Below are 13,611 nucleotides of genomic sequence, written 5' to 3'. Positions count from 1 at the left end.
TGCCCTTCCAGAGTAAAAGCTGGTTAGGTAGGTCAGCATCGTCCTCTCAGTGGTGCCTCCCCTTAGGAAGCTGGGTGCCACAGCACAGCCTCATGCAGCATCCACTGAGCTTGTGGCCAGAGAACAGGCTGCAGGGGTTTACTTCCTATCACAGCAGTCCATGGCTTGCTTGGGAGCATCTTGCCTTTCTCAGCTCTGCCTTGATCCCTTGTTTTCCTCCATCAGAGTTGTTGAACGATGGGTGCAGCTGGGTCGAGCAAAGGCTCCTGTAGATGAAAGACCAATTGCAAAGGCTGTGCTGTGTGTTTCTCACTCCTGCACCTTCTGAGCACGTTCCCACAGCAGGCTGACACAGAGTTCATCAGTCCTTGTGTTAAGATGCTTATGACAAAGAGAGGAGGACGATGAAAGGCAAGTTTGGGGTGCGGGACTTGGGTGGAGCAGGAGGTTGGGGCTTGTGTTTGCTTGTCTTTGCATTAGAAATAAACTTTTGCTAAAGAAACCCCAAAGCTCAGGTAGTTTATTACATACCAGCAGCTTAAAAACCAGTTTGGTGGAAAACTCCTCCTGAACCACTGCAAGTCCTAAATGTTACTGTGGAGGCAGCTTGGAAAAGGCTTTGTTTCCTTCCTTGGAGGGATCATTTGTCTTCTTTCGAAGTATAGAGGTTGCAGGCATGAACTTATAGACTAAAGTTTGTCTTAATTGCTCTGATGTCACAACCTCCCTGGCAGATCACAGCACGATGAATGAGCCAATGGCCCCGATACCTCCAGGTCCTTCTGCTAAAGTGAGACAAATCCCTTCCCTGTGAGCCACCAGGCCAGAGGCAGCTCCTCCATTTATTTGTCTCTAACAGTTCGCAGCAGCTTTCTCGGGATAAAAAGTCTCCCTCTTGAGTTGAGTTAAAAAGTCAGTAAACCCAAGGCTTTTCCTCTCACTTTCCCTGGCAGGAGGTCAGGAGGGGAAGACATCACCATGAAAATCCATGCGGATGCCAGCGGATGGGAATGTGAGACATCTCCCGGCTAACAGGCTGACAGTGTTATAATTCACCAGGCTACGTATTAACCTCCCTGTCATCATCAGTGTGCCGATCAATCCAGCAATCACAGGGAGGTCTGGAGCCTCTGTTACACCTCCTCCTTCCTGCTACAACTTCCTGGACTTTGAGTCAGGGCATCCCTTGGCTGAAAAGAGATGTAGAAGATGCAGCAGTGTTATACTCCAGAGCTGAGGCCTGCACAAAGCATGGCATGGGGGGGGTTGCATAACAAACATCAGTTCACCAGTGGGTGCTATAGATGCAGAGTGACCCCTCCAGTTCCCCAGCTCATTTAAGGACCCCACCAGCAGCCCCACACTGGTCTCACCCGTCTCCTCTCCCTGTACCCTCAGTCATGGTGGTACCAATAGACCCAGACTCCTATGGGAGCGTGTTTGTGGAGCTCAGGCTCTGGGTAAAACACTGGGTACGTCCTGTCTGTGCCAAAACTTCCCATGTTTTCTGCTTTTCCCTGCCTGTGATCCTTGCCAGGCAAAGCTCATCCTGTGAGATGAGCCCATGGCTGTTTGCCCTTAAATGCAGCATAGAATTAGAGAATATGTTGGGGTTTGTATCCTGTGGCTGTGTGCATCCTGCTGTCAGCTTCCCAATGGCAAGCATCAGTCTTTGTTTTCCCAATAACAGCCTGAGAAGCTCTGTGTGTGGCTCTCCATGCACATGCACCTGGCAGAGAAACCAGGAAAGGGGAATGGCAGTGGGCTGAGGCTTTGAGGGCTGCAAGGGGTCTCTGACCTGTCCCTCTCCCTGGTCTGTCACACAGGGCTGGCAACAGCAATATGCTGGTGTTAGTAACTGAGCACTATAGAAACAGCTCGTAGGAGTTTCACTTGATCCCTTTGATACCCAAGAGCATAAGCAAAGGGTATGATTGAGGATTGAATCTGCCTCGTGGAGCTTTGTGGTCCTGCAGGGAAAGTTTACCTGGAGGCATCAATGGAAAAGGGATGGGCCACAGGCACCCCCTGTCCCCGTAATGCAGAGAGCGTGTGGGCAGCATCTGAAGCAAACCCTGGGAATTTAGGTCTTTGCTGGGAATAAAAATGTCCCTATTCCTGCAGGGAGCAAAATGTGCTGATGGAGAGCAAAGGGGAGCCCAGAGCAGAAACTGCTGTGTGGTGACAGGAGCTGCACCCAGGGGAGCCTGAGCCTTGCCTGGTGAGGAAGAGGAGGGAAGATGCAGGTCAAGGGGCTGCAAGAGGTGACATTCCCCAAGCTGAGGCTCTGCTCTGGGGAGGCTCCTCATCACTGAAGTCATCAGTGGCAGGGGCCAGGGCACTGGGACTCACCCTCAGCCCTTAGAGGCAGCGAATGGAGCAGCAAATCCTTCACCTTCACAAGGGCTTGGAGCAGGAGGCCCCCGAGGCTGGTGGGGACAAAGCAGCTTCGTGCAGAGGCTCTTTCCTGTCTGTCCTGTTAGGATGTGCAGCCACAGAGACCCCACAACAACCCCCAGGACCCACATCCCTCACCGGGCTGCTGGGAACCTTCCCTTGCGGCCCTCAATGTGCCAATGGGGATGAGTTGAACACAACCCAGGTGACTCCAGCTCCTTGACACCTGCAGGAGAACCAGCTTTGGCCTCAGCTTCTCCACACAGAGGCTCTGTTCAGCCATTTGAGGTCCTTTGTGAGTGACTTCAGCCACCACTGATGTCCTAAGGCTGCCCCTATGGTGATGGCACCTCCCAAACCCCAAGTGCTGCATGGTGTCCCCAGGCTGGAGGGGGTCTCCAGATGGATCACCAGGGCCCATAGCGTGATGGGGAGGTTCCCAGCTATAGAAGGTATTTTAGGATAACCCATCTCCAGCCTTCCCTGGGGTTCCCTCAACCTGGGGAACGCTCACAGGCACCACAGGGCAGGAATCAGGAGGGATGGGAGGACTGTCCCCTGGACTTGCCCTCACCCTGCTGCCCCTGCTCACAGTGTGGCACTGCTGGGCTACCCAGCCTGCTGGGAACGCCAAACTGGGGAAGAAGATTAGGAATCTCTGTCTCCATTAGAGAACGATGGTCCCATTGAATAGGAAGAAGGTTGTGCTTTAAGAAGAGTGAAGCACAGGGATCTCTGCCTGTCCCAGCAGGAAGCTGCAGTGGGAACGCTGCGGCTGCCGAGGAGCTGCGCTGACCCAGGGCTGCTTTACCTTCAGTGAAGGGTCTGGCCATAAACTACAAGTGAGCACTAAGGACAGGATTTATAGATGGAGCCTCTCCGGCTCCTGCAGCCGCTGCTGCACCGCCGGGACCCCGCTGCGGCTGCTCCCGCTCCAGTCCCGCCGGGGAAGTTCAAGGTTTATAAGGAGCCGGGCAGGCCGGGAGGTGTTTAATAGCCAATGGGTGTCTGGGGCTGCTGCAGGCAGGAGGAGGACGAACTTCCCTGCAGAGCACATAGGATGCACAGCTCCGTGCTGATGGCTGCGGTACCCGGCTGCCCCCGCACAGCCGGGCCTGGATGAGTTAACTGCTGCCCTGGGCTCATCCTGCTCCAGCTCCTCGAAGGTGCTGGTTGAAGCTGATCAATAAAATCGTGTCCATCGATCGTGCTCGTTGCGTTCCTCCGCAGCTGCTCCGGCCCAGGGAAATGGGGCAGGTTTAGAGCTGAGGGACACAAAGTGAGGGGCAGCACTGCCATGGGGGGTGGGAGTCAGGGAACAAGCAGGTGAGGGGGATAGACAGTGGGGGAGCTGAGGCGCATCAAGGGGTGCACATTGGGTAGAGCCAGGGTGTGGTGGGAATAGAGGGTGCATGGGGGGGGCACGGTGGGCATCATGGAGTGAGAGATGTGGGGGGAAACACATGGTGGTGGAGTGAGAGTGTATAGATGGAGGGGGTGCATAGATGGGGAGTGCATAGTTGGGAAGTGCATGGTGGGAGATCTAGAGTGTGTAGGTGGGGGGATGCATGGTGTGGGAGCTGGGGTGCTTAGATTGGTGGGTGCATAAATGGGGGGGGCACATATGGGGGGGCACAGAGGGGCTCTATACAGTGGGGGGGAGGCACACACAACCAGGGCACTTGGAAGGGGCTCCGTGGCGCACCGGGAGGACCCCGCAGACTCCCCGGGGGTCTCACGGCAGAATCCCCGGGGGGGCTCCCGGTCCTCATCCCGGGCCCGACGCGGTGTGCCCGGCCCGCAGAGCGCCGCCGCCCGCTCCCTGTGTCAATGTCCGGTAATTAAAATGTCACCGCTTAATTTTCAGGCCTCTCGGAGCAATCTTTTCCTAATAAAGAGCCTAATCGAAACGCTCCTTCCCCTTCCCCCGCCTCCCCGGGAAGGGCCGCGGAAGAGGCTGCAGAGGCGCAGAGCCGCTGCGGATCGATAGAGAGAAGCCCGGATTGATCGGCCTCTAAAATTAAATTTATTGGGGTCATGGTTTTATATGGTGCTGATACAACTGTTAAATGGGGAACATTCATTTCCAATAGGAGGCGTTTATTAAACTTCCACTGAATTAGACCGCCGTGATTTATGTGGCAATCTCGGCGCAGCCCTCCAGGAGACAGAGAGAGAGAGAAAGAGAGAGGGGCCGGTCGCGCCCGTCCCCGCCTCGTTATTTATTTACACCCCGTGACACGGCTCCCTAAGTTTTAACCTAAATTATCCGCCGGTCCCACCCCCCCCCAACCGCACCGGCCCGGGGCGAGGAGGGGGCCCGTGGGGGCTCCGCGTCCTGCCCAGCGCCGCCGCGACCGCTCCGCGTTCCTTCCGCGGCCGCGCACCCCAGTCCCGGAGGGGTGTGTGTGTGTGTGTGTATGGGGTTGTGCGGAGGTGCCCGCAAACGTCCCGGCTCCCGCATGTGGCGATCGTTGAGTGTTAATTAGAAATTCATTACAATTAAAAGCCGCGCGCACACGCCTTAATTACATCTGATTTTTAATTCCGAATCCGTGTTTACACAGTAAGCGAGACGTACCTCCTGATTATCCCCAATACTCTTTATACTGTACTAATTATGTAAATTAAACCTAATTAACTGACAAAAACTGCAGTCAATTCAACTGGTAAAAGATACGGAGGCTGCGAGGAGCGGGAGCGCCGGGACCGGGCCGGGCCGGTGTCCGCCTCGGGGCTCCGCGCTGCCGCACCGCCGTCGGGGCCGGCTCCGGCTCCGCCGCTCCTGGCTCCGGAGGAGCTTTGCGGGCACCGGGACGGCCGCACGGCCCCGGGAAGGGCCCGGCGGAGGGAGTCGGGTCTGAGCCGCGTCATCTCGGACCGCTCTTGATCCCCACCTCTCAACGGGAGCGGCCATGGGAAGGAGCGACCCCGGCTCAGTCCGCGCCGCCGCCCGCTCTCGGTGCCCCGCAGCCAGTCCCGCAGCCACTGCGGGGGCTCAACGGAGCCCCGGCTTGTGAAAGGGGCGGCGGGGCTCGGGCCCTGCGCGGACGCGGCTCCCGCGCTTCTCGGCTGCGGAGCTGGATGATGGGAGGGGAGATAAATAATTAAAAAGAGAGGAATAATTACCGGCTCGGGTTGCGATCATTGCGGGAAGGCCGCGCAGCAAGGCCCGGCCCGAGTCCCCCCCGACGGGACGTCCCGGTGGGACCCGCGGCCCCTTTTCCGAGTGGGAGCCTGGCCTGGGGCAGGTTCGACCGCGGCAGAGAGCGGAGGCGATGGGTGGCTCCGCACCTGCGCTTCGCTCCGCGCCGGCTCGGCCGCATCCTCCCGGTGCCGGTGGTGATGGCGAGGAAGGAGGGGGGGGGAACACGCACAAAAGTGATAGCTGGGGGCGATCCGCGCCGTTATTAACTTCTGTTTGATCAGTGTAATTGCGCCGATTGCGGCCGGACGCGATGATTAATTACAGTTTAATTAACGCGGCCGTGACGAGCGCTGCATGCGGGACCCCGTCCAGGGCAGGGATGCGGCTGTGGGCCCCTCACCACGCCGGCAGTGACCGGTAGCCACCGGAGCCGAGCCCCGTGTGTCCCCCCCCCGCCGCTCCGGTGGCCGCCGGCCCTGCCGCCGTGCCGCGGGCCTCGGTGGGGAACGAAAAACCGCGGGGTCCCCCCCCCGCGCTGCCCCCTCCCGGTGATTTCGTTACCGGCCGGTGCCCCCCCACTCCCCTCCCGCACCCGCGCCCCGCGGAAGAGCGCGCATCCCGGGGTGGGGGGGGCGGTGCGCGGGAGCAGCGCTCCCCGATTTCGATGGGGTCCTTCCGCCGTCCCCCCCCGCGCTCCTCTTTTCGTTGCCGCCCGCTCCCCGCGCAAACTTTCAACGAGCACCGCTCCCCCCAGGGACACCCGCACCGGGAGGGGGGGGTGCGCGGAGCCCCGCGTAGGTGCGGCCCGGGGCTGATCCCCGCTCTTACCTCGGGCGGCCCCCCGCTCGGTGGCGGCCCCCACGCCCCCCCCCCGCCCCGTTCCGCCGTGCCTTAAAGCCGCGCCGTGATTGACTGGAGCGCATCGGTGATTGACGGCCGCGGGGTCCCGGAGGCAGTTAATGTAAATACGCTGGTGCTAAGTGGGTGTGTCTTCCCGTTATTTTAGCTGTCACCGGATCAATGTGCAGCGTCTCCAAGTACGGATCCGGATCCTCCCTCGGTGGCGCCGTTGGTCACTCGCTCTTGTTGCATCGCGCCCGGGCGGACGCGGCGGCGGGGCGGGCGGCGGCCCCGAGGCGTCGGTGAAGGGCGCGCCGCTGCCCGCCCGCCCCGCTCCCCGGCGGCTGTCCGCGGTCAAGGGCTCGGTGGGGAAGGGGCCCCCCCCGGCCGATGGCGGCCCCGCCGCCGGGCTGCGGCCCCTAGCCCCGAGGAGAGCCTGCACGTCCAGCCGGGCTCCGCGGAGCGGTAAGTGGGACCGGGGGCAGGATGGAGGGGATGGGGATGAAGGAAGGGGAAAGAGAACAGGGGCTCGTTTTCGGTGGGCGCTCCCCGTTATTTGGTGTCATTACCACGGAAGCCGCTTACCGCCGGGAGCCCTCCCCGCTAAGCCAATTTGCCCGGCTCGCTGCTGCCCTTCTGCTGCTACGTGCTGAGGGTCCTGCCCGCCGCGGCCCCTAATCCGCCCGCTCCTAATCGCCCTCCGGAGACACGACAAAGGGGCTCCGGAGCCGCAGCTCCCCGAGCCCCGCTCCGATCCGCTCCTGGCACCGAGCGGCAAGTTTCGGCCCTCCCGGCTCGCCAACCCCCCCGGCGCCGCTGCTGCGGGACTCGCCGGGCGCATCCTCCGGCGCGTTTCGTTGGAGCCCGCCCGGGGCTCGCCGCAACCGGCGGCCCGGCCCTGCTCGGCGAGCCGGCACAAAGGGAAAGGACGCGGCACCTCCGGAGGACCCGGGGCTGGGGGTCCCCCACAACCCCCCGCCGGCCGGGACGCCCTTGCCCTGGGCAGCCGCAGCCGCTGGGTTCCCGGGGCCGCTGCGGGCAGCGGGTACGGGAGCTGCTCCGTACCGGCGGCTGCGGCGCGGGGGATGCGCTACGGCTCGGCCGAACCCCTCTGGGCCTGCCCCCGGCTGGGGGGGTCCTGCGGAAGCGCCTTGGAGGGCTCCAGGCTGGGGTCGTGAGCGCCGAGCGGGCCCCATGCGGGCGGCGGAGCGGGCGCGGCGGCGGGGCCCGGAGCGCTGCTAACCCGCGCCTTTCCCCGGTTTCGTTTTGCAGGGGCGTTTTGGGGGGAATGGAGGCGATCGCCACTCAGATGGGAAATGGGAGAGATGCAAGCTCCTCCCCAAATTCAAAGCAAGAGCTGCAGCCGTACCAGGGCTCCAATACCCTCAAGCCCAACCAAGTGGGTGAGACCTCTCTTTACGGCGTGCCCATCGTGTCCCTGGTCATCGACGGGCAGGAGCGGCTGTGCCTGGCGCAGATCTCCAACACGTTGCTCAAGAACTACAGCTACAATGAGATCCACAACCGGCGGGTGGCCCTGGGCATCACCTGCGTGCAGTGCACGCCGGTGCAGCTGGAGATCCTGCGGCGGGCCGGGGCCATGCCCATCTCCTCCCGCCGCTGCGGCATGATCACCAAGCGGGAGGCGGAGCGGCTCTGCAAGTCCTTCCTGGGCGAGCACAAGCCGCCCAAGCTGCCCGAGAACTTCGCCTTCGACGTGGTGCACGAGTGCGCCTGGGGCTCCCGGGGCAGCTTCATCCCGGCCCGCTACAACAGCTCCCGCGCCAAGTGCATCAAGTGCAGCTACTGCAGCATGTACTTCTCCCCCAACAAGTTCATCTTCCACTCCCACCGCACCCCGGACTCCAAGTACACCCAGCCCGACGCCGCCAACTTCAACTCCTGGCGCCGTCACCTCAAGCTCAGCGACAAAACGGCCACCGAGGAGCTGTCGCACGCCTGGGAGGATGTCAAGGCCATGTTCAACGGCGGCACCCGCAAGCGGACCTTCTCCCTGCAAGGGGCGGCCGCCGGCGGGCCCGGAGCCGGCTCCCCGGCCGCTAAGGCCGCGCTGCACCCTCCGCCGCCCGCCGGCCCCGAGCTGGCCCCAGCGCACAAGAGCCTCCGGTGCAGCGGGCAGGAGCCGGCGGGCGATCGAGGGGCGCTGGGGCTCCCGGCGGCTCACGGCGGGGCGGCGGGCGCGCACGGCGGGGCGGGAGCGGTGCGCAGCTACCCGGTGATCCCGGTGCCCAGCAAGGGCTTCGGGATGCTGCAGAAGCTGCCGCCGCCGCTCTTCCCTCACCCCTACGGCTTCCCCGCCGCCGCTTTCGGACTCTGCCCCAAGAAGCAGGAGGACGCGCTGGGCGGCGCGGGGGGCGGCGAGGCAGGCAAGGGCGGCGCGCTGCCCCCCGGCATGTTCTGGGGACCCCCGCACCCACACCCGCACCAGCCGGCGCAGCCGCCGCACCAGCCCGGGGCCGCCAAGGACTCCGGGGTCTACCCCTCCTTCCCCGTGTTCTGGCCGGCCGCAGGCAGCCTCCCGGTGCCGCCGTACCCCGCGCAGAGCCAGGCCAAGGCGGCGGCCACGGCCGTGGTGGTGGCGGCGGCGGCGGCGGCGGCGGCAGCAGCGGCCGAGCCGCCGGGGCTGTCGGGCCGGCACGGAGAGCTGGAGGGCTCGGAGCCGTCGGGCAGCGGGAGGAGCAGCGCTACCCCTCAGGAGGGCGCCGGGGCAGAGGGCGAGCGCTGTCCCAGCGCGCTGTCGCGGGCGGCGGGCGAGGAGGAGCGCTCCGGGGACGAGGCGCTGCTCGCCCCGCTGCCCCTGCCCAGGAAGGGCAGTTACCTCTCCGCCTTCCGCCCCGTGGTGAAGGACGCCGAGAGCATCGCCAAGCTCTACGGCACCCGGGATGCGTACGGCGGCGCGGCGCCCCGCGGCCCCGGTTACCTGTCCCCGGACTTCCTCAGCGAGGGCAGCTCCAGCTACCGCTCGCTCTCGCCCGGGGGGGACACGGCCGAGGAGCCCGAGGTGGACGTGGAGTCCAACCGGTTCCCGGAGGACGAGGACGAGGACAACGCCGCCGTTCCCCCCGACGGACGGGACCCGCCGCCGCCCCGGCTCTTGGCCGGTACCGAGGAGCCGCCGCCCGCCGATGGGCCCGAGGAGAAGGCGGCCGAACCGGTGGCGCAGGAGGGCGGGCAGGCCCCAGACGGCAGCCCCGAGCGGAGCAGCAGCAGCGGCGGCTACGAGGTGCGGGGCCGGGAGGGGACGCGGGACACCCTGCCCTCAGGGGTCTCCCGCGGGGACCCCCGCTCCCCTCACTCGCTGTCTTGCAGGTGTTCGCTCCGGACCGGGGGGAGCATCTGCAGCCGCTCAAGTCCGCCGCCGCGCTGGGAGCCCCGGCCGCGTTCCTGTGCCCCCCCGAGGCGAAGGGTAACTGGGGCCGGGGGGGCGGGGGACCGGTGCGCACCGACGGCGCGGCCACGGGCATTGCCCCCCAGTGGCTGCTCGGCCTCGGGGGGCGTCCGGGGCCGCTGATTTCGTTCGGGGCGTTACGGGGGAAAAGCGAGGGTAAACGGTTTTGGGATGGGGGACGGGGCCAGGCCCCCCCCGGGGCCTGGGCTGTCAGGGCCGCACTGGGAGCGGGGGGCAGAGCTCCTGCCGCAAGCTACTTTCCAACCGCAAAGCGATTAGGATGTCCGCTAAGAAGGTTTTAACGAGGGCTTTGTCCGTAATTATGTAATTAAGGATATATCAGGACCATACTTTCATTGCTTACGGTTGAAAATCGGTTTATTACCTTTAAGAGCAAGATAAAGAAGACAATCACTCCGCGGCAGAGGATTTAGAGACCAGAAAATCCTATCAGGACCAAAGGAATGTCTCTCATCCCAGCCCTGTAAATACCGACAGAGGTAAGCGCCGGTCCGCGGAGCGATGCGGGCTCCGCCGAGCCCCGCTATGGGGCTGACCCGCAGTGTTCCCCCCCCCGCAGGAGAGGACACCCTCGGCATGGATGTGGCCGGAACGCAGCTGGTGGAGAAGGACATCGAAAACCTGGCCCGAGGTGAGGCGGGGACCGGTGCCCCGCGGTGGGGGGCTCTGGGGGGACCCCCCGGCCTGTCCCCGCCGCTCGAGGTATTTGTGTTTTCGGCAGGAGTGATTAACTCCTGTGATTAATGTAACGTAATGCGATTAGCGCCGCGCTGAGCCGCCTCCAGATGGAAAAGTGCGGGCTCCCCTCAGCCCCCCATGTATTTTTAAACAGATGAGTTACAAAAACTGGTCCTGGAGCAAATGGAGCTGAGGAAAAAGCTGGAGAGGGACTTCCAGAGCCTGAAAGGTACCGGAGACACCCGGGGAGCGGGGCCGATGCCGGGGAACGGTTCTGACCGACCCCCCCCCCCCGGTGTCCCCCAGATAACTTCCAGGACCAGATGAAGCGGGAGCTGGCGTACCGGGAGGAGATGGTGCAGCAGCTCCAGATCGTCCGAGGTGAGGCCCGGCCCGTTACCTTCATTTCCTTAATCTCCTTTTTGTTTCTCTCCTTTTTCTTTTTTCCTTTCCATTCCTCTCCTTTTTCTTTAATTTTCTCTCCCGTTTTTATTTCCTTTATTTTTCCTTTTTCTTTTATTTATTTTTCCCTTTTTCTTTTATTTCCTCTTTTTTTTCCTCCTTTCTTTTATCCCCTTTTCCTTTTTCCCCCTTTCCATCTTTTTCTTTTCCCTTTCCTTTTTCTTTTCCATTTTCTTTTCTCCTACCGTCCGCTCCGCTTCTCCTCGGCATTTCGAGCCTCCCCGCAAGCGGCTGCGAGGCACCAGCACACGGGAACGAACGAAATCTTCCCTCTCGCAGCAATTTCCATCAGGGCTAAATTAAAACCCAAGGCGTAAAATCAGCCGGGGGCTCAAGCTCGGCTCCCCTCCCTCCTCCCCCGTCCCGTGTTCCCTTTCCCCCTTCCATCCGCACTACGATGCTCTCCCCCATCCCAGACACGCTGTGCAACGAGCTGGACCAGGAGAGGAAAGCGCGCTACGCCATCCAGCAGAAGTTGAAAGGTATCGGGGTGTGTGTGTGTGTGTGTTCATTTAAATGGGGGCTGACACCCCCCTCCGCGCTTTGGGGGGCCCCCGGGGGTGACGGCTCCATCCCTTTACAGAGGCCCATGATGCGCTGCATCACTTCTCCTGCAAAATGCTGACCCCGCGGCACTGCACGGGGAACTGCTCCTTCAAGCCGCCGCTGCTGCCCCAGTGAGCCCCCCCCCGGACCCCCCCGAACCCCGAAGCCATGCGGGCAGAGCCCACACAAGCCATTTCCACGAGGAGACACTTGTACATAGAGGACTCGGAGCCCGACTTTCCTCGGACTGGCAATACGGCGGGGAGCGGCCCCGGAATGGCCGGGAATGGGGGAGCCGGGCCCCCCTGCCCCGAGCCCCGCGCCCCCCAGGGCCCCCCCGCTCAGCCCCTCTTATCCCCTCGTGTGTCCGCTTCTTCCACCCTTGTCCAGACTGGAAACAAAAGTGGCGATGTGCAATGGATATAAATGTACTGTGATTCTCTTGGTACAGTATTTGTTGGATCTTTATTTATTTATGATGTATATTTATTCCCCTCCCCTTCGGGCCCCCCTCCTCCCTCACCACCCCCCCCCCCCCCCGTACATTTATGGATGTAACAGCACTTTACGGGGCGCTCCGGCCTCCGGAGGCAGAACAACGCTCGCCCGCTCTGGGGAGAGCCCCCTCTGTACGTGATTTTGGGTTCTTTAATAAAAGCCGACTTTAAGAAGCCGCCTGCTGCGTGGGGCTGTCCCGGGACGGGGTGCGGCGGTCCCGTCCCCCCCCACGGGGACACCGTGTTCGGGCTCACCGGGCCCCGACGGCTGCTCCCGGGCCTGGGGTAGGGGCCCGACACCGGGTGCGGGAGCTGGGGGGGGCTGCCCGCTCCCCTGCCGCGTTCCCCGCTCCCTCCCCTTCCTCGTCGCCGCAGACGGGAGCTCATTAATGCCCATTTATATGCTCGTTTCACACATGAAAGTATTACATTAATGAGCTCCGAGAGCGATGCGGAGGTGCTCGCACACCTATTAGCCCTAAATACCTGCTTTCAGCCCGGGATTAACCTAGCGCGGCATTCTGGAGGGCCGCGAGCGGGGCAAGGACCGGGTAGGAGGGAAATTGCACCTCGCACCGGAGTCCTGGGGCGTTCCGGGAGCGGGAGGAGGCACAGAGCCGGGTTTGCACCTTGCCCCGTGGTCCTGCAGCGCACCGGGGCTACCGGGAGGGGGATGCACAGCGCAGCGCTGCGCGCCGGGGCTGCGGAGACCGGGAGCATCCTGGGATCGGGGCTGGAGGGTGCCCTGAGGGGGGGTGGTGGGTACACGTTGCCCATCCCGGTTGCTGCGCTGCGAACGGGATTTCCGCAGCGCGGATCCGCCGGGATTACTTTGGGCGAGTTATAAACGGGAGCAGCCGCGGTTCCGCGGGCACTGCCGCCACCGCGTGGGCAAAGCCGGTACTGCAGGCACGGTCACCGCCCCCGGGGTGCTCCCGGCAGCCGCAGCACTCCGAGGTGCCGAAGGAGCTTCATCAGGCGCTATCTGCTCTCCCTACCCCCCCAGCAACCCACCACGGCTTTTCCCTGCGGGAATTGAGTGCCCGACCCTAGGATCAGCTGTGCTGGGGCAGGAGAGCGTCCTTCATCACCTGCGGGTGAGGGAGATCATCGCAGGGACATGTGGATGTGGTTAGCTGGGCTGAAGGTTATAAAACCTTTGGGGTGAAAGCGCTCCAACTACTTCCTTTGGCTCTGCTCTTTTCTGAGAGCGTCAAGTAAAGCTCTTGTGGCTCGTTTGGGGCCAGGCATCCTTTTGTGCTGGGTGAGCTGCAAGAAGATGTCTGTGGTACATGGCCATGAGCAGCAGGGCTGGGGTTGCTGGTAGCATCTCACAAGCAGGTAAGCCCTGGGGAATGGGGATCTTACTGCTGGGACATGGGAGGGATGCATAGACCAAGGAGACATGAGCAAAGAGATGAATAAAAGGCAGAGTCAAGCTCTGTGAGCTGAGGGGTTGGTTGCTTGGGCGAGTGAGGTAGTTGGGTGCCTTTGGAGCTTGTAGAGGAGCAGCTGAACCTCTCCTTGCATGGTGGATTTAGATTAGACCTTAGGCAGAAGCTCTTCCCTGTGAGGGTGCTGAGGCGCTGGCACAGGGTGCCCAGAGAAGCTGT

General features: G+C 62.7%; 1 protein-coding gene across 1 annotated transcript; it reads left to right on the top strand.

Annotated features, from left to right (window-relative positions):
• Nucleotides 1-6,716: 6,716 nt before the first annotated feature.
• SKOR1 (SKI family transcriptional corepressor 1) lies at nt 6,717-12,154 on the top strand. Its single transcript, XM_061371092.1, has 9 exons — nt 6,717-6,850; nt 7,658-9,629; nt 9,716-9,812; nt 10,187-10,294; nt 10,375-10,446; nt 10,648-10,722; nt 10,800-10,874; nt 11,372-11,437; nt 11,539-12,154. Exons 2-9 carry the CDS (start codon nt 7,674-7,676, stop codon nt 11,634-11,636), a joined length of 2,547 nt encoding a protein of 848 aa, XP_061227076.1. The 5' UTR covers nt 6,717-6,850; nt 7,658-7,673; the 3' UTR covers nt 11,637-12,154.
• Nucleotides 12,155-13,611: the final 1,457 nt, after the last annotated feature.

Source organism: Neopsephotus bourkii, unplaced genomic scaffold (assembly GCF_033783945.1).
Source record: "Neopsephotus bourkii isolate Nb327-2 ecotype Australia unplaced genomic scaffold, CSIRO-AGI_Nbou_v1 NB_1572, whole genome shotgun sequence".
Classification (NCBI taxonomy): Eukaryota; Metazoa; Chordata; class Aves; order Psittaciformes; family Psittacidae; genus Neopsephotus; species Neopsephotus bourkii.
The sequence above is the reverse complement of the archived record's forward strand: the minus strand, read 5'-3'. Positions and strand labels throughout refer to the sequence as shown.

Excerpts from the sequence above, each read along its gene's own strand:
- SKOR1 (XM_061371092.1), top strand. The coding sequence starts at position 7,674 with ATGGAGGCGATCGCCACTCAGATGGGAAATGGGAGAGATGCAAGCTCC. Across the intron at positions 10,447-10,647 it reads CATCGAAAACCTGGCCCGAG|ATGAGTTACAAAAACTGGTC; the intron begins GTGAGGCGGGGA and ends ATTTTTAAACAG. Across the intron at positions 11,438-11,538 it reads CATCCAGCAGAAGTTGAAAG|AGGCCCATGATGCGCTGCAT; the intron begins GTATCGGGGTGT and ends ATCCCTTTACAG.